At 39.1% G+C, this 26,373-nt stretch overlaps 1 protein-coding gene across 9 annotated transcripts in view; it reads right to left on the bottom strand.

Moving 5' to 3' along the window:
* The window catches only part of NSD3 (nuclear receptor binding SET domain protein 3), a 109,984-nt gene that overhangs the window by 56,107 nt on the left and 27,504 nt on the right, over positions 1-26,373 (bottom strand). For 7 of the 9 annotated variants that reach the window (XM_021075909.2, XM_021075907.2, XM_021075910.2 and 4 more), the window contains exons 2-4: positions 13,242-13,960; positions 6,035-6,106; positions 5,146-5,308 (exon numbers count right to left, since the gene is read on the bottom strand). In XM_021075909.2, coding sequence (XP_020931568.1) covers positions 5,146-5,308; positions 6,035-6,106; positions 13,242-13,916 — 910 coding nt within the window. In that variant the 5' untranslated portion in view covers positions 13,917-13,960. The remainder of the gene's footprint in view (positions 1-5,145; positions 5,309-6,034; positions 6,107-13,241; positions 13,961-26,373) is intronic. The other 2 variants (XM_021075912.2, XM_085000041.1) reach the window with 1 other exon arrangement.

The following is a 26,373-nucleotide window of genomic DNA, read 5'->3' as shown; positions in this document are numbered from 1 at the left end:
TGTGATGAAACAGGAAGTGTGCATAAAGCACTTCTGGGTACGTGAGGAAAGTACTTTTGAGACTGTTTGAGCTGCGAGGTGAACTGGCCACTTTTTCATGGAACATCATTTTTACTTGAAAGAATGACTGACAGAAAAACTATGGTTATCTGAACTTGAGAATTTGACAGATATTTCCTCAAAAACGAACAATGAAGTTTATCATTTCAAGGAAAACTGACAGTATGCGTTGCCAATAATAAAATTTAATCTTTCAAGAAAAATTAGAATATTGGAAAATTAGTATCTGCCCCATGAGTCTTCCAACTTTCCAGTAATCAAAGAATTTTCTGATGAAATACGTGTTGACATTAATAGATATGACTTTTTAAAATATATATAAAGGAACGTGTCAACATTTGGAAGATATGAGTGCTTTTTTTTTTTTTTTTTTTTTTTTTCGGTTGGGGCAAGGAATAGCCAATTTATTAAAAAAGCCAGCAGACCAAGAAAATGGTAGACTTGTGTTGCAAAGAGCCATCTTGCCTGAGTTGGAATACAGGCTTCTTTTATACTAAAAGGGGAGAGAGATGCAATATTTTTTTAAATGGCCATTGTATGATGGATGTTACAAAATCATGAAAGGTAAATAATCCATTCAAAGTGCAAGACATAATCAGTGGATTTTACTGCAACAAAGTGCCAAAAAAACTGATTGGCAGAATTTCAGATTCCGCATTGCAACTAACCCATCACCTGCTGAGTTTTGGTGTGATATCAAAGAAATATATCCACAATTATCTAAAAAGCCAACTATACACCTGTGTGAGACCAGATTATTTTCTTTTTTTTAAAAAAACAACAAACCATAACAGACTGAAGCAGATATGAGAAACCAGGGTCTTCACCTAAGCCAGACATTAAAGAGATTTACAAAAATGTAAAAATATCATTCTTCTCAATTTTTTGGTTTGAGAAAATATTTCACAAAAACATAATAATATAACATACAGTAGGTTATTTTTAATGAAGTAAATATTTTAAGATTTTCTCAGCTTAAGTTGCTACACTAAATAAACAGTAATAGATATAACCCATGTAAACAAAAGCCTCCAACTTTAAGAGTAAAAAGGGTACTAGGACCAAAACATCTGAGAACTGTGGCTCTATAGTTGTGCTACTCTGAGAATGTGGTCCCTGGGGCAAGCCCGTCTATGACAAAATAAGCAGAGACATTAAGTGAGCATTTAGAAACTATGATAATTTGACACTGCATGACATCTAGGCCCATGATCAGGGACCCTGTACTGTGTTTTAATTTTTTTTTTTTTTAAGAGGGGGAAGCCTTTCATTTTTCTAGTAGTTAATTTTTATTGTATTTTACGGAAGTATTGATCCATGGTGGACTGGAAATTTTTTTAAAAATAGCAAAAAACTGGTCTTTTACCAACTATAGTTTGAACAACACTGCTTTATAGAGTCTCAGGTCAACAGAGAAATGTAGAAACTGGTCCTCTTGAGGAATCCAAGATAATTCAGGTAGGGAGAAAGGGATAAGCAGATCCTGACAGAAAGCGTACAAGCTTAAACTGAACTTTGTTATCTGAAATGGATTCTATCTTGGATTTGAAATTTTTAAATTTTACTAGACATTAATGGAAGATTATTTAAGGAGTTATTTTTAAACCAAATTAAAAGTTCACATGTAAAATAGCCTACAATAAGAGAGAAACACATTCAACTTGGTTTTCCATATCATCTAATTTGAGAAAAGCCAAGAACAAATTAGGAATCCCTGTTGTGGCTCAGTGGTAATGAACCCAACTAGTATCCATGAGGATGTGGGTTCAATCCCTGGCCTAGATCAGTGGTTTAAGAATTGGGCACTGTTGGTGTAGGTTGCAGATGCTGCTGCTTGGATCCTCCGTTGCTATGGCTGTGGCGTAGGCTGGCAGTTGCAACTCCAATTCAACCCCTAGCCTGGGAACTTCCATATGCTGCAAGTACAGCCCTATAAAAGCAAAAAGAAAAAGATAGACAAGGTACTGACACAAAGGCCACAACACAGAACCTCTAAACATTACATCATGTGAATGAAAAAAGCCAGACACAAAAGGCCACATATTACTATATGAATGAAAATAGTATGAAATGTCCAGAAAAGACAAATCTACAGAGACAGAAAGTAGCCAGTGGCTGCTTAGGGCTGGTGGTGGGGAGGGACTGCTAATAGGTGTGGGATTTCCTTTTTGGGTTGATAAAAAAGTTGTAAAATTAGATTGTGGTGATAGCCACACAACTCTGTAAATACTAAACATCACTGAATTGCACACTTTAAAGAGTGAATTCTATGGTATTCGTATCTCAGGAAGGCCATTATTATAAAAACTATTGCAGAAGAGGGAAAAATAGAAAATATTATCAGAATGTACATTTCTCAAACCTAACTTCTCAGATTTCAATTCCCTCAACAATACAAAGTGGGAGACTGCCTAGGAGGTACCAGACCAGATGAGATTAACTCATAAAACTAAGTTGAAAAGCTTCTCTTGAAATACAGGGTGAGGCATACACTGTGCTTTCCTTTGTATCCCATAAAAAAAGCTGACACTAGTGTTTTCATAAAGTAATTAAATGTGAAATTCTTTACATAATCTCCAAAGGCTGCTCTTTTTGTCTTCTTTTTCAGGGCCACACCCACAGCGTATGAAGGTTCCCAGGCTAGGGGTCAAATCAGAGCTATACTAGTCAGCCAACACCACAGCTCACAGCAATGCCCGATCCTTAACGGACTGAGGCCAGGAATCGAACCTGAGTCCTCATGGATACTAGTCCGATTCATTTCCACTGAGCCATGATGGGAACTCCCTTAAAAGGCTGCTTTTCTAAGGCAAGAGAACTTAAGAGCCACACCTCTCAGAGGATGAGGACGTGACAACCTAGAGAGGTCTGGGGCCAGGCAGGGACACGTGTTGTTTTATCTAAGGAGGTTTGTCCCTCTTGGGAAACCCCTGTGCCTCTTCTCCCATTCAAAGAATCATAGATTGTTCAATAGGCAAGGTACTCCAGAGATTAACAGTGCAACACCTTGCAACACCCTTACTATATAGATGGAACCCAGACTGCCTCCCACAACCTCTATAAATTATGAGTAGGAGATTCCATTACTGTCCCTTTATTTTACAGTAGTGGTTTGTTTGTTTGTTTTGTCTTTTTAGGGCCTCACTCGCAGCATATGGCAGTTCCCAGGCTAGGGATCCAATTGGAGCTGTAGCTGCTGGCCTATGCCACAGCCACAGCAATGTGGGATCCAAGCCGCATCTGCAGCCTACACCACAGCTTACAGCAACACCGGATCCTTAACCCACAGAGTGAGGCCAGGGATGGAACCTGAGTCCTCATGGATGCTAGTCGGGTTTGTTAACCACTGAGCCAAGATGGGAACTCCTACAGTAGTGTTTAAGGGAAGAATTTGTGGAATAAGATTTCTTTGAAATCTTATTGATTTGAAACACAAGGATAATAATAATAATTCCTACTGTACAGTGTTGCTGCTATGAAGACTACATAAAAAAACATATAAGGGAATTGTTTAACACTGTGCCTTGCACAAAAGTGGATATTCAGCAATTCAATGTAGTATTTTTTTTTGAATTTCTGCCCCATAGATGCTTCCAGTCACCCCAACTTTTATTTTATTATTATTTTTTGTCTTTTTGCCATTTCTTGGGCCGCTCCTGCGGCATATGGAGGTTCCCAGGCTATGGGTCCAATCGGAGCTGTAGCCGCTGGCCTACGCCAGAGCCACAGCAACTCAGGATCCGAGCCACTTCTGCAACCTACACCACAACTCAGAGCAATGCCAGATCCTTAACCCACTGAGCAAGGCCAGGGACTGAACCCGTAACCTCATGGTTTCTAGTTGGATACGTTAACCACTGAGCCACGATGGGAACTCCCAGTCACCCCAACATTTAATCAGCAGGTTACAGTGAGAAGACCACTGCCTTCTTGACCAGGATGGACTCCTTACTGTGTATAGCACAAGAGTTACAAATATGGCAATCTCATCACAAATCTGACTTGCCATTCATTTTTTTTCTCCTCTTAAAAGTGAACAGAGGAATTCCGGTCATGGCACAGAGGAAACAAATCCGATTGCAGATGTGGCTGGGATCCTGCGTTGCTGTGGCTTTGGCGTGGGATGGCAGCTGTAGCTCCAATTAGACCCCTAGCCTGGGAACCTCCATATGCCAAGATACCCTCTGAGTGGGTTATGGATCTGGCAATGCTGTGAGCTGTGGTGTAGATCACAGACTCGGCTCAGATCTGGAGTTGCTGTGGCTCTGGCATAGGCCAGAGGCTACAGCTCCGATTGGACCTCTAGCCTGGGAAGTCCATATGCTGCAGGTGCGGCCCTAAAAAGAGAAGAAAAAAAGTGAGTTTACAAGCAAATATCCAGAAATGTCCAACTCAAATCTTCCTCTGGATACTAAGCAAGTCTATTATTCCAAATGCTAGACTCTCAGGAATCTAATCTGCATGTTTTGGTCAAACCTAAGGCAAGGAGTAAAGTTAGAACACATGCTTTCTTAATATTTATTAACATTCCTACGGTAGGATTCTATGCCATGTAGCTAGCTTCAATCTATGTCACAGTGAATTTATAAGGATGTCCCTGTGAATTTACAGATTCAAAAACGGAGTGAAGGAGGAAAAAAAGCATCTTAAAAAATTTATCTGGGTGAAAAGCACTTGTCTGAGTAAAAAATTACTACCCATTTGAGTCAAAGATAAAATAAAAATGTTCAAAGAAAGCTTGGCCCAAATGCCTATTAAGCTCATATAATAAGACATCTTATCATCTGCTTTCTTTTAGAATTCATATGAGAGGTCAGATTAAGGTTTTTTTAAAAAAAGAAGTGTGAAAGAAATTATAAAACACAGAGTGTTAGAAGGAAAAACAAGGACTATTGTCAGTGTAGAGGCTCTTTGCCAGTCAAGATGACCATAATTATTTCCTGGTTTATTAAAAACTGATATAGACATGTGTTTTTGCTGTCAGATTTTATTACCATGTATGTATTCTTATATTCATAAACAACATTTAATATTCACTTTTTAACCCCAACTTTTTACTTCATATCTATTTATGCCTTTTCTTACCTCTTGTGTTAATTTTGGTGTGGACCTCCAGCTGGGGGTCACTTGAAACCATACAAGGCCACCAAGGATAGGTTCCCACCTTAGACCAAACAAGATCGCCAACCTGGAACTTAACACCAGTGGACGCTTCTGTCGTTGGAACAGAAGATAATACTGGCTGAACCTACAGGAAAAGGTCATAAAAAACATCAACAGAAAAAATTTTTTTAAACTATGTACAAATACATCCAACATGCTAACCAGGGAAAATTTCTCTTCAATCATACTTTCCTCTGATGCCAGTTATTCATCTCTAGCAAAGGGGGAAGAAGAGAGGGTAATAATTAATAAACTTCACTCCAAATATTGAAAATAGGATTGATGGTGTCTGTTGCCAAATTACCGATAAGGCATCTTGAGAATTCACATCTATTAAAAAGTGGTAGTAGTTTTAAAAAGGAAAATAATTCGCTAAGAAACAGCCACCTTTTTTTTTTGGTTTTGTTAGGGCCATGCCCTCGGCATACGAAGGTTCCCAGGCTAGGGGTCCAATTGGAGCTGTAGCTGCCGGCCTACGCCATAGCCACAGCAACGCCAGATCCATGCCGTGTCTGCTACCTATACCACAGCTCACGGCAACATCAGATCCTTAAACCACTGATGGAGGCCAGGGATCGAACCCGCAACCTCATGGTTCCTAGTCAGATTTGTTTCCGCTGCACCACAATGGGAACTCCAAGCAACATCTACCTCTTAAACAGATTTATTTCCAAAATTTATTTCATTATAACTTCTGAAATGAGGAAGAACAGAACTGTAATAACACATGTTAGGTGTGCTGCAGCTTCATCACTCCACTTCACCTTCTTGAGGCGTGTATGGCTGGACAGTATTCACTAACGTGACTCACCGGGGGCTCCTCTTTCAGTGCTGGGTCTTCCCGTGGTTTTTCTGATACAGTGTCAACCCTCTCATTTGGTCTCTAGGTGAAAAGAATGAAATGGCAGCAAACCACAGAACAATGACATACACAAGGAGCATCAAGACAACTAAATAGCAAAGAGAATAAAGGGCATTATTAACTGAATTATGTAAGGAGTAAGAATAAAATTTATGCAGCACTGATGCTGTGTCTGAACATTCATTTTCTACCCTAGACCACAGCTATACCTCCCATTTCTTACTTTATCACTTCTAACACTTAATTTATCAGAGTGCAGAAAAATAGGCACTCTCTGATTACTAGTAAGATGTAACTGGGAATTCTTCCGAAGGGCAATTAGGCAATATGTATGAAAAGCCTTAAATGGTTTGACTCTGACCTAGCATATTCACTTCTAAAAATAGATATTGAGGAGTTCCCGTGTGGCTCAGTGTGTTAAGGATCCAGTGCTGTCCTCAAAGTGGCTCAGGTCACAGCTATGGCGAAAGTTCAGTCCCTGGCCTGGAAACTTCTGCATGCTGTGGGTGTAGCCAAAAAAAAAAAATAATAACATATATATATATATAAATGTATACACACACACACACTGATACATATATATACACACAAATGCATACACACAAAGGTGTGCACACCAGTACTATTACAAGAGCAAATGGTAGAATTAGACTTTAGATGTGCAAAAGTGTATAGTAAGATTCCAATCTTGGAAAAGTAATTTTTTCTGTGTACAGAGAAAAATACTAGAAGTATACCACCAGGTGATAGAATAAGTGATTTTTTGGATGTGTTTTTCTATATTTATCAAATTGTCTATAATAAACATCTCTTTTATAATAGTAATAAACACTTATTTTCTAGTCTTAAAACCCATGAACATATTATTTAATAATTAATTTCCACAAATCCTGTGGGAAGATAATCTGGAAGTAGCTATCAAAATCCAAAATACATACAGTCTTCAATTTAGCAATTATATCTTAGGAACCTATCCTATAGAAATACACAAAATGAGAAAAATCTAAGCAGAAGGATGGTAGCTACAGTATTACTTCATGTCAGTAATCCACATCTATCAGCATCTTCCTACTTTCTATTTAAAAATAGTCTGTGTACACCTTGAAAAAACTTGATACACTGAATACCAGCTTGAGAAGAGTAGTTATCTTTGAGGAAGGGGATTAAGGAAATGGTGAGGGAAGGTCTATACTTGCATATTATTTGCATTTTCTGTGAAAAGCAACTTACTTCTGTAATCTAAAAGGTTTATTTATTCATTTATTTACTTTTGTCTTTTTGCCATTTCTTGGGCTGCTCCTTCGGCATATGGAGGTTCCCAGGCTTAGGGGTCCAATCAGAGCTATAGCCACCAGCCTACCACAGCCACAGCAACGCAGGATCTGAGCCTCTTCTGCAACCTACACCACAGCTCACAGCAACGCCGGATCCTTAACCCATTGAGCAAGGCCAGGGATTGAACCTGCAACCTCATGGTTCCTAGTCGGATTCATTAACCACTGAGCCACGATGGGAACTCCAGTAATCTAAAAGGTTTAAATCTCTTTTTTCACTTTTCTAAGAAGAGAATTTAATTTAGAAAGTTAAAAATTTAAAAAGAGGGATATATCCATTAACTTAGGTCCAACCCCACTTTAAAAATATGGCTAAGAAAAAACAATATGTCTAATTCTAGAAGTTACTTAAAATGCTCATTCAAGACATTTAAGACACTGCTATAAAATCGAAGTTCAAGACATTTAAGACACTGCTATAAAATCGAAGTTCTATTAAATAAAAGAAACTGTTAGGAAATGATAAGCCAAACCCCAAGGACAATCCTATGACTTTTCAGGCCCTGTTCTAGAAGCTGAGTATAGGAGGTGAAACAGACAAATGCCATCCCTGACCTCCAGGGGCTTGTAGCTGGGTAGGATAGACATTAAGCAAACACAAACACACACTCATACAACATACATGTATGAAGAGAAATAATGGTGTTTGTGCGTACATAGTTTTAGGTAAGAAGATCAGAAAAGGCCTGAGAAGGCATAATCTGAAGTTAGTCTAGTAAAAAGTGGGGGAAAGAACATTCCAGAGAGGAGTGACATGTGTGAAGTCCCTGAGGTTAAGCCAAGGTAGAAACTTCAAGAAGGCCATCACAAGGGATTAAACTGCCCTGCAGAAAGGGTGGCTACAAGATGAGAGAGAAGAGGAGGCCACATCACCAGGGCTTTGTAAGTCACGTTCAAAGGTTTGAAGTGCAATAAAAGCCTCTGAGGAGGATTAGGTAGAGAAGTAACACATGCCAATTTATGTTTTAAAAAGATGTTAGCTGTTATGTGAAGAATATTTTGGAAGGGAGCAAGAGGGGAAGCAGAATGTTTAATTTGGAGGCTCCTGAAAATACCGGAAATAGCCCAGGTGAAAGAAGGTAGTGGCAGCTTGTGGGTGGGCACAAAATTAGCTCCATCAGATGTGTCCATGGTGACACCATGACTATCTAATCCAAGAGGACACACTCACTGAGCAAGGAGAGAAAAATCTGTGTTCACAGGAGAATTTTTCCCCTGATCACTGGTATAACAAGGCAGTTTAAAAATACTGTCCACATTTGCATAGGCCTGTTCAGCAGCTTCATTTCAGTCCCCAGATGTAGCCTAAGCCTTCACCTCAGCTTCTCATTCTCAGGCTATAGCAGGCAGACAGGGCCACCTGGGGAAGCACGTGTGTGGCCAAGAAAGCAAGTTCTCCTCTGCACAGCCAATCTTCAGGAAGTCTGGATGTTAGGGTTCTCTATCACTCTGAGGGCAGCAGATGGATAAGGAGTGAGTAAGCTTTGCCAAACAACAGAATCCTACTATTGTTAAGAACTGGTTTGAAGCCCATTAACATTTTTCCCCTTCTGGATTAAAGACAAGATTTCCTTCAAAACCTTTTTATTATTCAAATGTCTTCTCTCTCTCTCTCTTTTTTTTTTTTTTCCCCTTTTTTCTTTTTTTAGGGCCGCACCCGAGGCATATAGAGGTTCCCAGGCTAGGGGTCCAGTCAGAGCCCTAGCCGCCAGCCTGTGCCAGAGCCACAGCAACACAGGATCCGAGCCGCACTCTTTTTTGATTTTTGTTGTTTGTACCAGATTGTTCGAATTTCCTTCAGGCTGGCTTGAAACACTGTTAAAATCACTTTCAAAGAGCTGAATTTTCTTACAAAGTCATTGTAAAAGGAAAGAAATGGCAAGGGAGAAAAAGAAGCCCAAGAAGATTTATTCTAAGCTTTCAAGACTACATAAATTAAAAAAAGGAAAAAGAAGTCAAATAAGGATGCTGTAATGATAGAAAGGGAATATACACTGTAAAATGTGCTAATGTTTGAGCAAAACAAATATCTAGCAGGCATTTAGAGATCTATTTTAGAGGTTTGAGCTCAAAAGAAAGGTTGAGAGAAAGAGAGCAGAGTATAACAAATAGTTAAGAAGGGATGTTTTTAAGAAAAAATGGTCAATGAAAGTCAAATGCTTAGGAATTAAGAAAAAAGGAGAAGTCAGAAATTGCCAAGAGATAAAATACTGCTAGGTATAAAATCCATTTTTTCCCAGTTGTTCAAAGGATAGATAAGCTTAAAAAAGATTAAAATCAAGTAGGGACAGAAGATATGCTTTTTGGTACTGAGAGTGTTGTTTTAGGAAGAGAAAGCATCAGAAAAAAAATGATAGTGAGTTAGCTCTTCATACTGTTCGAGTCGCCTTAATTTTAAATTAAGGATTCAGGAATATATATATCACGTTATATTTTTAGTTGACTTCACGTGAAAAGACTTTGCAGTAAAGCATCATAAGAAGTTTCTTAAATGGGTAGAAAAAATATTGAGAGCACCTAAAATAAAATTACATTGCTCTAAATATTTCTTCTAAAAATTTTGATCTAGTACTTTTATTAAAACCCTAGAGATTTATTAAGATGAATAATATGCATCAAATCTGGCAGAATTCCAAATCCTTAAGAGTTTTCAAAGTATTAAGCAATATCACATTCTCTGAAAGAACCAAAAGTTTATATCAACATTTAAGGTGGAAAGAAATTGTAAAAGCAGTAAATTGTTCATGTGTTTTTCTTTTACTTTCTGAATAATGCATATGAACCATCTCTACAAATTTTAAGACCAAACACTCTGAGGCTGGGAACTAAATATAACCTCTAACTTAGTGCTAATGGAACCAAAGCACGTATTTGACTTCTGATCAGTGAAAATGGCAAGCTAAGAGTTAATGAGACTGGTCTTAGTGGATAAGCCCACAGAGGTGCTGGTGGAAGAGCTTTGTCTTTACAGGGCCTACACTCACATGCCTGAGGCATTACACCTGACAAGGAGGAAGAACTGCAGAAACATTTCCACATGTTTCTAATTTGGTGGGAGAAAAAAACAGCTAAAGTAGCTTTACAAAATACACAATTTCAGTAGTGATCTCAGGTCTCCTGCTGCTGAGATGTTTGGACACATTTTCATTGTTGAGATGATAACACTTGGGTTGTTCCAAGTAACAGCAGCCCTTTAGAGGGCTAAACAGCTCAGAATTGGGAGAAAAGACTTATAGATCAAATACTGAGAAAAAAGAAAAAAGGAGTAATTGAAATCCTGAAGTGTACTATTTTAGATGAGATTGTTTGCTTTACTTGTCTCAAAAAAAAGAACCTCTGAGTAAGCTCTTAAGGAAGAAATATATATATTTGCAAATCCAGCCTGAGGAATCATTTCAGGCACACAGTTGTCATTTTGCTTCCTTCAGGTATCTAGGGGAGAGGAGCTGTCCAGTGGTGTCAGCAGGCTTCTGTGGGCTTCTCCTTCCCATCTCACCCTTTACAATGCTCCACACCAAGGGCGTGGACCCTGGGTGACAACCAGGCGGCACGAGGATATCAAAAATTCAAACACTTAAAAACAAGTGTTCTGAAGGAAGCAAAAGAGATGTTGTTCAAGTTAAGGAAACCCCATTCAAAACATACATGGTTACAAAACAGGTGGCTCTGTGCACGTCCCTTGTCTGTATGGCTCAGCAGAGGCACGGCACTAATAACAGGCATGGCCCTGGCGGTTCTAGCTTCCAAGTCCACTGTCAGAATGGAGCATAATATTTATGGCACCATCTTAAAAGATAAGCTTAAACTTAAGAGCTTATTACTGCCCCCATGTGTGATAAAAGTTTAATCAAATTCAACTTATAAGAACTTAGCCCCTGACTTTATCTCTTTGAAAGAAAACGGAGGGGGACAGAGAGAAATAAGGAAAAAACCTGGATTTCCCCCCAAAACTCAACTTTAAGGCAATGGTCTTGGTAACATTTACTGCAATCAATGCCACATACCCCATTTATACTTGCAGTCAAACTGATATTCCTTTACTGCACGATACTGTAAGATCTTAATGAAATAAGAAATTATGTGCCACATGATTTACTAAAAAATAAAACAAACTAAAACACTTCAATTACATCTAATCATTCTAATCTCTGGATATAAGAGTTAACTGAAGGTTTAAGTGCTAAAAGGGGGCAGACATAGCAGACATTCAACAAAGACAGGACTGGCTTTAAAATCTCATTGACATTTTTTATCAAAAAAGGCAAAAAGTCTAGCCTAGTAAGTATATTCTCCCAGTTGCCAGATTCTCTAGAGCAAAAGCAAGACAGGCCAGCAAAATGGTTTTCAGGAACTAAGCTAAAACCAAATTCAGGCATTATGCATCTGTGTGTTGCCCAAGGGTCACAGTGTAGCACTTATCTTTCCACTGCAGGCCCATGAAATAAATGCTACAGTGGAAGCATTTGGAGTGCAAAAAGTTAACTTCCCTCCTTCCACTGATTCATTCACTTAATAAACAGATAAGATACTATGTGAGCTAAGTTCTGAGGGGGGCTCTTAATAAGTGACATAAGAAATTCAAAGGCATTTCAAGAAACCACTTAGTTTCAAAGCCTATTTTACAGATGCAGAACTAAGTGGAATTGCCAGTATCCCTGAGTACCCTTTATCTTCTCACCCAGGTTTTTTCTTCAAAACACTTACCAGTATCTGAGCTTATATATATTTACCTATGTGTGTATCTTCTGGCCCCTTTTACTAGAATATAAACACCCCGAAAGCAGGCCCCTTTACTTTTCATTCATTGCCCTAGTTTCAATTCTTAGAAAAGTATCTAGCACACATTAGTCAATTGATATTTGTTAAATGAATTTAAAAAATATATATATAGAAAAACGAGAACAAATTGAAATAATCACACTGAGATTTGTGAGAGCCTAGAACCAATGTGACCTTTACTCCAGAAAAAGATCACATTTGAGTTGTATGAAGTACTAGAACCCAGCTACCAAGGAAAAAGTGGGTTGGTAAGATGTAAACATTTCTTTGAACAGAAACTAACTAACTTATTTAGACATACCAGATATAACAGCATACAACTGTCACAAAATAAATATATACCCATTTCCTCTCAAATCAATGTCTGGGAACATCTTCAGTTCACACCACATATTAGAATACTAACTAAAAACTCTTCATTCAGGCTAGAATTGATTTGTTACATACTTCTTCCTATTACTACTAAGAAAATCAGTGCTGAAAACTCAGATGTTAAAAAAAATTCAGTAGCATGCATCTTAAGTTAGCAATAAAGGTTGGCTTTTATAAAACTCTATCTGAAGTTTTAATGAATACATATGAATACTAACTCTGATTTTAATAAAAAAGACTCCCTTTATTGACTTCAGGTTATTTTAGAGTGAACGTACTAGGAATGAGCATTAAATCTAAGCAATACTGGCAAAAGTTTGTCTAGAACGATGGAAAACCAGTATCATTAACCACCTCTCTCTTTCATCTTCAGAAACCCAGGAGTTCATTACAAGCAAAATTAAGTGAGGCAATTTAAACAAAGAAACATAACAAGCAGACTTTTAGTGTCACATGTTTTAAAAATATTTCTTTACTCTATTGTTGTCCATCCATTTATTCAACAAATATTTACTCAGCACCAATCATTGTATCTTAACCTCCTTGCTAAGGTTTAGAAGAAGTTATCAGAAATACTTATATTTGAAGAGACTAAAAACTAAAAAAGATCTCTTAGACTTCCAGTAAGTGTGAAGTATTACAAAATTTTTCAAAAAGATGTTTCAACTTACACTTTGTTCCTCTGGTTCTAATTTGGGAATTTTGTGTGACTTGCGCTCTTCAGATCTAGATGAGTCATGCTTGTTGCTTTTTTTCCTCTTTTCTTTTCTGCTTTCATGCTTTGACTTTGTGTGCTCACTTGCCTGTACTTCATTTAAAAGGTCTCCACAAAGGGAAGACTCAAACAATTCCCTGCCATTCTGGATAGTTTTGGTTATTTTTAGTTTAATTTCAGGTGAGCCAGTCTTCTTTGGAATCACAGTCTGTGGTACCGAAGGAGGAGGAGGTGGCTGTGGAGGAGAAGATTTTTCCAGAATTTCATGTGGTCTTGTGTTGGGAATTTCTGAATGGTAATAGTCAGTGGGGCTAAAGTTTCTAACTGCACCAAAGCCATTGGCTGACCCATTGGGATACTGATTATATGACTGGTATTTGGTCTGAGTTTCGTACATGCTGATTGATGGTGGGTAGCCATTTGTGAGTGGAGGAAGATCTTCTGTTGTAGGTGGGTACTGAAAGCCTTGCTGCAAGGTAGCTTCGTATGGTGTCTGGCCACCATCTTCAACAATGTCACTGTTGTTGTCAAAGGCATCCTCCTGACGGATGTTGGCGGAGTCAATGAGTTGAGGTGGTTGCTGAATTGTGTTTCCCATGATCCCTTGCATGAAAGAGAAAGAGAAATCCATTGTTCTGCTCCAGCATCCTTAACTTTCCCTTTCTCTCATCGGGCCTAAAGTTTTAAAAGAGGAGATTAAAAGTTCTTAGTTAATATCCTCAAAGGCTAGAGGCTAATTACTTGCAAAAGGATTGAAATAAAATATTATGAATCCAATTTTCATAGCCAGATAATGCACAAACACTAAGTATTTTTAAAACAGGTAGCCAATATATAATTCTGACACAAATACCTTTTATCTTAAATGCTTATCTGTTTGAAACTAAATTACTTTCACAATAACTTTAGTAACAAAATTTTGTCCTCTTTGCAAACATGCAATAGTTTTGACATTCCTGTTTCCCAAGCTGAAGATTATACATCTCAGTTAAAACTAGCAGTTGGAAAATAAGCAGTGTTCTGACACGTATAAATTAGGTTTCATGTAAGCTTCCCCTAAATCATTTGTGTTTTGTCTAGTGGTTCTGTTACTACACAAATAACAAATATTTTAAAAGTAAAAAGGCCAAATTCTCTCCCACTCCATCATTCCCATTCTTCCAGGTCATGTACAACCACTGGAAATTCTTTAGTGGGTATTCTTCCAAATATTTCCCTATATATTTACATACAAAATGTTTAAAATAATTTCTTCTGTAATTTGCTTATTCAACTTAGAAATAAATATCCTAGATTTCTTTCTTTTTCTTTTCTTTTATGGCTGGACCCACAGCATATAGAAGTTCCTGGGCCAGGAATTGAATCCAAGCTGCAGCTGCAACCTACACCATAGCTGGATTCTTTAACCCACTGCCCTGGGCCGGGGATTGAACCTGCACCTCCACAGCAACCCTAGCCATGGCAGTCAGATTCTTAACCCACTGTACCACAGTAGGAACTTCCTAGATATCTTTCTACATCAGCATATATAGACCATTTTCATACATACTTCACTCTTTAAGTGGCTACAGAGTACACAACTGTGGAATCTACCATAACATATTTAACCATTTATATATTGACAATCATTTAGTGGCTCACAACTGTTCAATATTATAAACAGATCTACAGCAAATTTTCTTTTTTTTTTTTTTTTTGGTCTTTTTGCCTTTGCTTGAGCCGCTCCCGTGGCATATGGAGTTTCCCAGGCTAGGGGTTGAATCGGAGCTGCAGTTGCCGGCCTACACCACAGCCACAGCAACACAGGATCCAAGCCACGTCTGCGACCTACACCACAGCTCATGGCAATGCTGGATCCTTAACCCACTGAGCAAGACCAGGGATTGAACCCGCAACCTCATGGTTCCTAGTCGGATTCATTAACCACTGTGCCGCGACGGGAACTCCGAACAGGAAATTTTCTTGAAACTACATTTTCATGTACATATGTATTCCTACAGGACAGATTTAAAATTTTGATACTGCACAACTGTTCTACAGGCTGTATATCAAGTTATACTAATGCCAACAGTGTGTGGGGATACGTGATTCCCTACTCTTGCTAGTAATAACTTTTGAATATGTAGCAGAAGCATCTTTACTTTTACAAAACACACGTCAACATCTACATACTGAGGACTCTGATTCAATAAATCTAGGTGAGGCCTACAGCGTATTTTAAGGCCACAATCCACCGGATGTACACTCTTGGTTGGGTCACTGAATTACATGATTACAATTATTGCACCTCCTCTAGAAGGTGTCTGAAGATGCCCACATTGTGTAAAAGTAACACTGTTATAATATAGGTAAGCATCTATTGGGAAATGCTGAAAGATCACTCTGCTTTGTCATAAGGTTTGACAGGCCTACATCTTGAGACAGAGGGTTAATGGACAGTCCAGATATTATTTTGAAAATCCTATAAACATTTCTTATAAAGAAATCTCTAAGATTGAGAGGATTGCACTACTGTATCAAGTCTGATGAACTGATTGTAGCTGCCTAGAATAATGGGGAGAGGATTCTGAGGCTACAGCCCAGTTCAATTCCATGACCAATGAATCATGTCCACCATCTCCGTTCTAGTAGGACTTACCATAACAATAAAGCAAAGGATCCAAAACAGCAAAGGGAAGAAGGAAACAAAAGCTGACAATACACTTTCCAAGGTGTATCTAATTAAAGAGCTGTTGTTTACTCTGCTGTTAGCAAATGGAAGAATTTTAGAAGTTTTAAAATTGCAAACAAATGAATATGAGAACATAACAGGAAACCAAACTGCACTTACTGCTACAGTGGAGGGAGGGCGGGGGCTGGGAAGGAGCACTCTTTTTTTTAGCATCTACTCTGGACCAAGCACCTTATGTGTATCTGTTTAGTCCTCATCACTACTCTGCACGATAGGTATTGTGACTCCTGGCTCAAACATAAAAAAAAAAAAAAAAACAGGCTTTCAGAGGGCTTGCTTAAACCACAACCCCAAGAGGGCAACAGGATTTGAGCATCTCTGACCCTCAAGCCCAAGAATTTTGCCACTATACCACTTCTACTTTCCTCAGCTATAATTTCCAAGAGGATTTCTTTCCTTTTTTTCCCCATGTACTTTGTTCCTTGATCATTGCCAAAATAACTATTCCCAAATAACTACCACTAACACCTAAAGCAGGCTTTGCCAGGAACCATTCTAAGTGCTTTACACACAGTACTACATTTACTCCTTCAGCTAGACATTAGCATCAGCTTACACTACAGATGGGGAAATGGGCGAGAGAGGTTGTGACTTGCTCAAGTGCACAAACTAGTCATTAGCTGGTGGAGCTGGGATTTGAGCCAGGCAGTCTGGTTTCAGAGTCTGTGATCCTAACCAGCACACCACACTGATAATGCTGATAAAGGTTAAAAATCATTTCTTTATACATAGCTTAAGAACTGAAACATTACCTTAATATGACCCTTGGTAAAAACATACAGCTCACAGACACTAGAAGGATATGTTCTAAAATTCTATAAACACACATGACGCAACTATACAGGTGGATTTCATAAGTTCTCCAAACTTCCACCTTGAAGCCAAGTTAAATACCAACATTTGACAAGATGCAATCTGTGTTTTTGGTTCTCATAACTGTCATACACAAGATCAGCTTCCAGATAGTCCCCCAAATTATAGTCTACAGAGGTATTCAGGCATATGTATTCAGAGACTAAGATTTCTGATGCTTTTGATTTAGTTCCAAACACAAACTTCCAAGAGGCTTGGAATTTACCTCCTTCCCATCTCTAGACCTAGAACCAAATATTTCATTTTAGTTGGAACTATGCAAAGAAATAACATTATTAAACTACAACTACAGTATAGGAGTTTACAATTACGATGTTTTCATATACATCCTTATTTGACCCACAAAACAATCCTGTAAGGCTGACAGGGCAGGTGTTAGCTCCATTTTACAGATAACTACATTGAATATTCAAGTTGCTGAAATTTCCCAAGACTACAGAGCTAATTAATGATTAAGCCTGAAAAAGAATCAATCTCTTAGCTTCCAATCCTGTGCTCTTTTCCACATGATCTCACGGCCAGAGAATATTCAACTACCCAAAGATAATATACTATAATATCCTTAAGAATCACACATTCTAAGCTGAACAGACTGTACTTCCCTAACTCAAATTTCCTTTCAGACTACTGCAGATCTGTTGTGGCTTCCACTACATTTCTAGCTTCCCAGGCTAGAAGCCTCAGGGTCACAGGTGACCGATTCTTCCCTCTCTGCTAAGCCATAAAACTAATCATTGGACAAGTCTTGTAGTCTCTTCCCCTGAACTCTCCCTGATTTGATCTTTGATCTTGATATCCATGTCAGGCCAGCCCCTTGTCAGCACCTTACCCTGAAACTACAACTGATTTTCTAGGTATTTCTCACCTCAAACTTCTACATAGCAGTCAGATGATGTATCCTAAAACCAACCTTCAATGTCTATTCCCATAACGAAGACATTCTAAAACTCCACACTGTACCAAGTGCTCCCATGCCGTTCAGGGTTTTCTATAATCTTTCCCTACCAATCCTAATTGCACATGCACGAATGAACTTTTTTTTCTGAGCAACAACTAGGGCAAATATCTATAAACAGTGGCCAAATATATTACATGCTATTTAATCCTTCAAAGCAAACTATTACTCCTACTTTACAGATGAGCAGCATTGGTGCTTAAAAAGATCAAGTGATTTGCCCTTTAGTCACAAAGCCAACAGAAGTTGAATAAAGTTGTGAAACTCAGATATTCTAACTGCAATACATACACATACTCTTTACATGGCAGCTGCCTCAGAATATGCAAACTACCCAAACTTTCCACTTTCTTCCAATATGCTCCATACCCAGAATCCAAATGCCTGTTAAGCAGCTCCTCTCATATCTCACAAGCATCTTAAAATACCTAATAATGAATTCTTAGTTTTTATTTTTACTGAAATGTGTCCTTCCTATGAGAAAAAAATGAAACCTCCATCTATCAGCTGTTCAAGCCAGAAAGCTGGGAATCAGGATATATCCCTTTCCCTCACTCCTACTCTTGTTCAATCAACCAGTAAGCCCTCTGAGTTTTCCCTCCAAGGTCTATGTCTCACTCCATTCTCCAGCTCTTCATGCTAGTTCCCCACTCCTCATCTAGGCTGGTCCACTGCTCCCCGCTGCACCCCCTCACCCAGTCTCCACATTGCTTCTCCTGCCTCTCATAACCCATTTCCCCAGAGAACAGCCAGTCATCTTTAAAAACCTAATCCATGTGGACTGCCCTCCCTCACAATACAGCAGGGAAAATGAACAATGTCATGGGTGACTCGCACAAATGCTCCACTGGAAACATCATACTCCAGCCACATGGGCTTTTCAGTTTCTCCAATGTGCCAACTTCATCTATGCAATCGGGATTGTCACTTGTGCTGCTACAGCTACCTGAGTACCTGTAATCTCTCAGAGAAAACTTCTGAGGTCCTCAGCTCACTCTCCCTAAGCCTGTTCTTTGTCCTTTAAGTACACCTGCCATAACATGTGTTATACAAATACGCGTTTGCTTTCTTACTGTCTGTCTCCCTCATTCCACTGCATGTTCTGGATGTTCAGGGACCACTTTGATGCTGGACACGTAATATTTTTAAATTAATGAATGAATGAGAGTCCCTGACCTCAAAGGGCTTAAAACTAGTAGGCCTCCACTGACCTGCTGGATTCCTGAGGATATTAACCTATAATATCTAACCCCTTGTCTGGTAAAAATGTATTATGTTCATTATAAAAAAGAAGCAAAAAAACAAACAAAATTAAAACACTGACACCCACAGTTACCTGGTCAACTGATTTTCCACAAAGGTGCCAAGATGATTCAAGGGGAAAGGACTATATTTTAAACAGGTGGGGCTGGAACAAATGCCTGGATATCTATATGGGAAAACCGAACCTCATCTGTATTTTATTATTATGGCCACATTCCTGGCATATGGAAGTTCCCAAGTCAGGGATTAAATTCAACCCACAGCTGGGACCTACGCTGCAGCTATGGCATCTCTGGATCCTTTAACCCACTGTGCCCAGCTGGGGATGGAACCTGCACCTCCACAGAGACCCAAGCTGCTGCAGTTGGATTCTTAACCCACTGTACCACAGTATGAACTCCACACCCTTACTTCACATTATACACAAAAAATAACTAAAATTCGTTCATAAACCTGGTGCTAAAGTAAAAACCATAAAACTTCTAGAATAAAACACAAGAGAAAATACACTGTTGGATTAGGTGAAGATTTCTTGAACAGGACACAAACACCATGAATTATGAAAAAGAAAAAGAAGACTAATAAAGTGGACTTCAAAATTAAAAACTCTTGCTCTTCAAAAGACACAGTTAAGAAAACAAAAAGGCTGAGTTTCCTTGTGGTTCAGCGGTAATGAACCCAACTAGTATCCATGAGGACATGGGTTCCGATCCCTGGCCTCACTCACGGGATAAGGATCCGGCGTTGCCATGAGCTATGCTGTGGGCCGGCAGCTGCAGCTCTGATTCAACCCCTAGCCTGGGAACTTCCATACGCTGCAGGTGCAGCCCTAAAAAAAAAGAAAAGAAAAAAAAAAAGGTGAGGTGTAGATAGGGAGAAAATATTTGCAAACCACATACCTAACAAAGAACAACCTTACACTCTTACATTCTAGGAAATGGGGAGAGACCCACTAAGTGTTTCTGAGCAAAAATAAGAAGTGAAATGACAGCTTAAATATTCATTACTCCACAGTTTACTTACTGATTGCAAACAGAAATATGTAGAGAGATGTGGGAGGCACCATTTCAAACAAGTGAGTAGATATAGCATTACAGGACAGACTGTGGTCCCTTGTTCTATGATTCACTGACACATCATCATCTCCAAAGTACTCTCCCAGCGCTTGAACAGAAACTCGAAATGAGGAAACAATCAGACAGATACAAAATGTAGGTCCTTTTAGAAAACTGGACTTGGCTCTTCAAAAAGTTAATGCTACAAACAAACAAAAGGTGGAAAGACTATTATATCTATCTATAATAGTCTTTTGCCTTTTTGTCTTTTTTTAGGGCCTCACCCATGGCATATGGAGGTTCCTAGGCTAGGGGTCCAATCGGAGCTGTATCTGCCAGCCTGTGCCACAGCTGTAACAATGCCAGATCCAAGTCGCATCTGTGACCTACACCACAGCTCATGGCAACGCCAGATCCTTAACCCACTGAGCAAGGCCAGGGATTGAACCCACAACCTCATGGATACTAGTTGGATTTGTTAACCACTGAGCCACGATGGGATCTCCCAGACTGTTCTACATTTTAAAAGATTTATCAACCAATGCAATGTGTGAATTTTGTTTAAATCCTGGATTTAAACATACACACACATATAGGTAAAAATAATATTTTGTAGAAAATGATAATTTAAAATATGAACTAGCTATTAAACAATGGAGCTATTAATTTTCAGAGGTATAATAACAGTGTTCTGTTTAATATAAGGGAATGTCGTTATTCTTCGGGGAGCTATGCTGAAATATTTAAAGTATCATGGGATTCACAACTTTCAAATGGTTTAGGATTTAGAAAACACTCATGACTAGAGTAAAACAAAGCAGGCAAAATGGTAACAATCAGCTAAACTAGGTGTTGACTGTAATATTCTTTCGACTTTACCAAAGCTTGTGAGAATTTAAAAAGGAAAATGTTGGTGAAAAATAAAAATAGATAATTTAGTGGTGCAGTGGGTTAAGAATCTTAACTGCAGTGCCTTGGGTTGCTGCAGAGGCTCAGGTGCCATCCCCTACCTGGTGCAGTGGAATAAGAATCCAGCATTGCTGCAGCTGTGGCATAGCTCTCAGCTGTGGCTCAGATTCAATCCCTGGCCCAGGAACTTCCATATGCCACAGCTGCAGCCATAAAAAATAAAAGTAATAATAATAATTTAGCTAAGAGGTTGGAAGAAGTATTGAAAAAAGCGACCACTTTCTTAAGGTAGAAAAGCATTGGATTAAATTTTGACACCATATTCTGACCAACTGAGACAAATGGTTCACTGTATCATATTTTCTAGAGAGTCTACCCATGAATAGAGCTGCACCTTTTCATATCATGTCTTCAAATAATATAAAAAATGCAATCAAGAAAGCAGTTTTGGAGTTCCCGTTGTGGCTCAGCAGTTAACAAACTCGACTAGTATTCATGAGGATGTGGGTTCGATTGCTGCCCTCGCTCAGTAGGTTAAGGATCTGATGCTGCCGTGAGCTGTGGTGAAGGTCGCAGACGTTGCTCAGATCTGGTGTTGCTGTGGCTGTGGTGTAGGCCAGTGGCTACAGCTCTGATTAGACCCCTAGCCTGGGAACCTCCATACGCTGGAGGTGCGGCCCTAAAAAGAGCAAAAAAAAAACTAAAGAAAGAAAGCAGTTTTGATAATTTTTTAAAAATTTTAAGACTATACCTAAATTCCTTTATATAGTGATTTTTATACATACTAAAGTATGGCAGCCAGCCTTCAAATAGCAGACACACCAAGTGACATTACAGAGTTAGGAGGCACTCCAGTGAGCACTGTGGTTGAGAGACTCAAACTGCTTGGTTCAAAACCCAAAGCCAAGGACTGTTAGCTATGTGACTTTCAGCAAATTAATCTCCCTAAATCTCAGTTTTCTTAGTCAGAAACTAGATACTTTGTCTATTGGTACAGTGTTGAAAGAATTAAGAGTTAATCCATGAACAGTATTTTGGACAATGCCCAGAGTATAATTAGAGCTCAGTAACTGTTGGCTATTATTATTATTATCATTTAGTACAATGTTGGGCACATAGAACTTGTGAAAAACCTGATCTCTGACCTGAAGGCATTTACTATCTCTTCGGTATATTAGACAAGATAGGATTTAATGAGCAAGATTCATAAAATAGTAGCAAACAATGTAAACAATGTTAAACAGAAGGGGATTAAGAATTAAACTGTGTGCCATTACAATTACAACAGACATTTGAGGCGTTCCTCTTGTGGCTCAGCCGTAACAACCCAACTAGTATCCATAAGGATGGGTGTTTGATCCCTGGCCCTCGCTCAGTGGGTTCAGGATCTGGCATTGCCATGAGCTGCGGTGTAGGTTGCAGACATGGCTCAGTTCCTGTGTTGCTGTGGCTGTGGTGTAGGCTGGCAGCTGTAGCTCCAATTTGATCCCTAGCCTGGGAACTTCTATATGAGGCAGGTGCAGCCCTAAAAAGACAAAAAACAAAACCAGACATTTGAGAACAAATATCCTTCTAGCGAAAGGAGGCATTTAGGCCACAAAGGACAAGCCAAGATTGGAAGTTAGGTGTTTTTCACCTGCAATTTTTTTTTTTTTTTTTGGCCACACCGGTGGCATATGGAAGTTACCAGACCAGGGATCAAATCTTAGCCACAGCTGCAACCTACACCACAGCTGCTCAACACTGGATCCTTATTCCACCATACCAGGACAAGGATCAAACCTGTGCCACTGCAGAGACACTAGACTCCTAACTCACTGTGCCACAGCAGCAACTCTTTACCCGTAAATTTTAAAACTACTCTGTAGAAGTCACCAAAAACTCTCACAACTTTATCATTAATAAATCTGTGATAAATATTTTGTATTACTAAAGAATGCTCAAAATATTTTGTATTACTCAAGTAACAATAATAATGACTAATATCTGAGGACTTAGTATGGGTTAATACTACCCTAAATGTCTCATACCTGTTTTATTATTGCATTCCTCATACCCTAAATGTCTCATACCTGTTTTATTATTGCATTCCTCATAACCCCTCTTTGAGGAAATACTATTATTGCCCCTATTTTACATAGGAAAAATGAAGGCCAGCGTGATTAAGTAACTTGCCCCCAGTCAGACATCCTGTGAATGGAGGATTCACACACAGGCTAACAATATGGGAGACTTAAGGGACTAGAGTTCCATTTATTCTCACATGGACTTCCAAGGAATGAAACCACCACAGGCAAACAGTTTAGGACAAATTCTTCATCTGACCAATGTTTCCAGGTTGTTGGGTTTTGTTTTATACATATATATATATATATATATATATATATATGAAAGAAATCAGTGAATTTAAAAAAAGATGAAAGAAATCAATGAATGCTTTTTTTTTAGGGCTACATCTGTGGCATATGGAAGTTCCCAGGCAAGGGTCAAATCAGAGTTGTGGCTGCCAGCCTACGCCACAGCCACAGCCACAGCCACACCAGATCCAAGCTGCAGCCCAGGTCAATGCCGGATCCTTAACCCACTGATCGGAGCCAGGGATCGAATCTGCATCCTCATGGATACTAGTTGGTTTTGTTACTGCTGAGTCACAACGGAAACGCCTCAATGAATGCTTTTGTCTTAATTTTGCTGAAGCTGTTCATAGACATTTTTTAAAGGAAAAAAAGTTGAAAATTATAAAGTTCTAGGTCATTCATTCATTTACCAACTTATTCATTAGGGGAGTGGTAACAGAAAAGTTTACTTAATCTCAGATACAGAGTTTAAAAAAAAAAGAGGAAGTATGTCATGTTTCAGATGAACAGCTTGAGGCTATAAATATCAATTAAGTATCATGATGTGTTAAATGTAGAGTCTAAGTCACTAAAACAAATTCTTAAAATGAACAATTCCCTTTGGTAGACTGTACATATTGCTGGATTCCACTTTATAGAACTATAAGCTATGTTGCACATACTTATTCTCCTATGTTTAACACCAGTTTCTTCTCAATAAGAAAAAAAGTTTATATTTTATTATTGATCAAAATTCCTCTCATGGATATCATTATTCAGGCTCAGAAGTAGTTCTAAAGGAGTATCATATAAACTACCTATTTCTGTCTTAAGACCCAACTACCCTTTCAGTACATTCTTAGGTTACTTCATTTGAAAAAGTAACCACATCACTTTCCTGATTAAAACCCTTCAATAATTCCTAGAAAAAGCCAAAAACTCTGGCCAACAGAGCACACAAGGTCCCCCAAGCATGGTCTCTACCTACATCTCCAACCCCAAGTCACTTCTGCGCACAAGCAATGTCAGATTACTGGGAATTACTATACATACTAGGCTTTCATACCACTGTACCCTTACCAATGTTATCTCCTATGCCTAATATGCCCTTTCACATTTTTTTGCTTGATTTTCAACCATCTTTTGAACTCAGAAAGTCATCTCCTAGAAGTGGTCCCTTAAGCTCCAGGCTAGCCTGAGTAACTTTCCCCTGTGTTCCTAAGATACATTACATGCACCTCTTAGAATTAATCATGAAAACAGTCTGTTCACATGATTTTCTTAAGAGCAGGAATTTTATTCATCCATATGCTCCTAGAACCCAAAGCAAAGGATCATAGGAGGGGCTTGATGAATCTTTTAAGCTGAACTGTGCAAACTTAAGGAAGTTATTACATTTAATGAAATGCTTTAAAGAGTTGTTGAGAATCTTCCCATGGAGAATGCAAGATAATATATGCAACTAATGCGACTATGGTCTCCCCTCAGGAATATCCTTGGCAAAATTCAACTGGTAACTGCTTACCTAGCCACTACTAAGAATTTCTCAGATTTCCCATTGTGGCTCAGTGGTAACAAACCTGACTAGTATCCATGAGGACGTGGGTTTGACCCCTGGCTTCGCTCAGCAGGTAAAGGATCTGGTGCTGCTGTGAGCTGCAGTGAAGGTTACAGATGCAGCTCAGATCTGGCATTGCTGTGGCTGTAGCATAAGCCAGCAGCTGCAGCTCCAATTAGACCACCAGCCTGGGAATTTTCATATGCTGTGGGTATGGCCCTATAAAAAAGACAATAAATAATAAAAATTAAAAAAAAAAAAAAGAATCTCTGGGCTACCCTCCTTGAAAGGCTTGAAGCCCAAGGAGAATGGCATGAAGTCAAGTGCATTTCTAGGGACAGTCTATTAACCCAGCAAAAGACCAAAAGATACCAAAAACTCCATTATATCTATTTATTATTAATACTGCAGAACTGAAGTTCATAATGTGGATGTGCTCTCAAAATACAATTTTATTTTTTTCTTTTTGCTTTTCAGGGCTACGCCTGTGGCATATGAAAGTTCCCAGGCTAGACCAAATAGGAGCTGTAGCCGCTGGCCTACACCATAGCCACAGCAACTTGAGATCCAAGCTGCATCTGCAACCTACGGCAACGCCAGATCCCTAACCCACTGAGCAAGGCCAGGGATCGAACCCACATCCTCATGGATACTAGCCAAGTTCATGACCCACTGAGCCACAATGGGAACTCCATAAAATATGATTTTGATAGTCATGGTTATCTGAATTGGCGTGAATGTCAATCCTTATTTTCTAAGCCTATTCCACTAATTATAATCAATCATACTAAAATACAAAGCATACTTGATAGATCAACATCAGACTTTTTTTTTTTTGTCTTTTTCCAGGGCTGCACCTGTGGCATATGGAGGTTCCCAGGCTAGGGGTCTAACTGGAGCTGTAGCCACCAGCCTACGCCAGAGCCACAGCAACGCAGGATCAGAGCCGTGTCTGCAACCTATACCACAGCTCACGGCAACGCTGGATCCTTAACCCACTGAGCAAGGCCAGGGATTGAACCTGCAACCTCATGGTTCCTAGTCAGATTTGTTAACCACTGAGCCATGATGGGAACTCCTCAACATCAGACTTTTTAAAGCTAAAGAAAAATAGTGGGGGAGTTCCTGTTGTGGCGGAGTGGAAATAAATCCAACTAGTATCCATGGGGATGCGGGTTCGATCCCTGGTCTCGTTCAGTGGGTCGGGGATCCACCGTAGCTGTGAGCTGTGGTGTAGGTCACAGACGTGGCTCAGATCTGGCATTGCTGTGGCTGTAGTGTAGGCTGGCAGCTACACCTCTGATTTGACCCCTAGCCTGGGAACTTCCATATGCTGCAGGTGCAGCCCTAAAAAAAAAAAAAAAATAGTGGAATATAACATGATTCTTATAACACAGAGGAAGAAGGT

This window comes from Sus scrofa, chromosome 15, assembly GCF_054392235.1.
Source record: "Sus scrofa isolate SSC_HxYL_T2T_F1_AM1 chromosome 15, Sscrofa_HxYL_maternal_Yorkshire_Landrace_v2.0, whole genome shotgun sequence".
Lineage (NCBI taxonomy): Eukaryota > Metazoa > Chordata > Mammalia > Artiodactyla > Suidae > Sus > Sus scrofa.
This window is presented reverse-complemented; position numbering and strand designations above follow the sequence as displayed.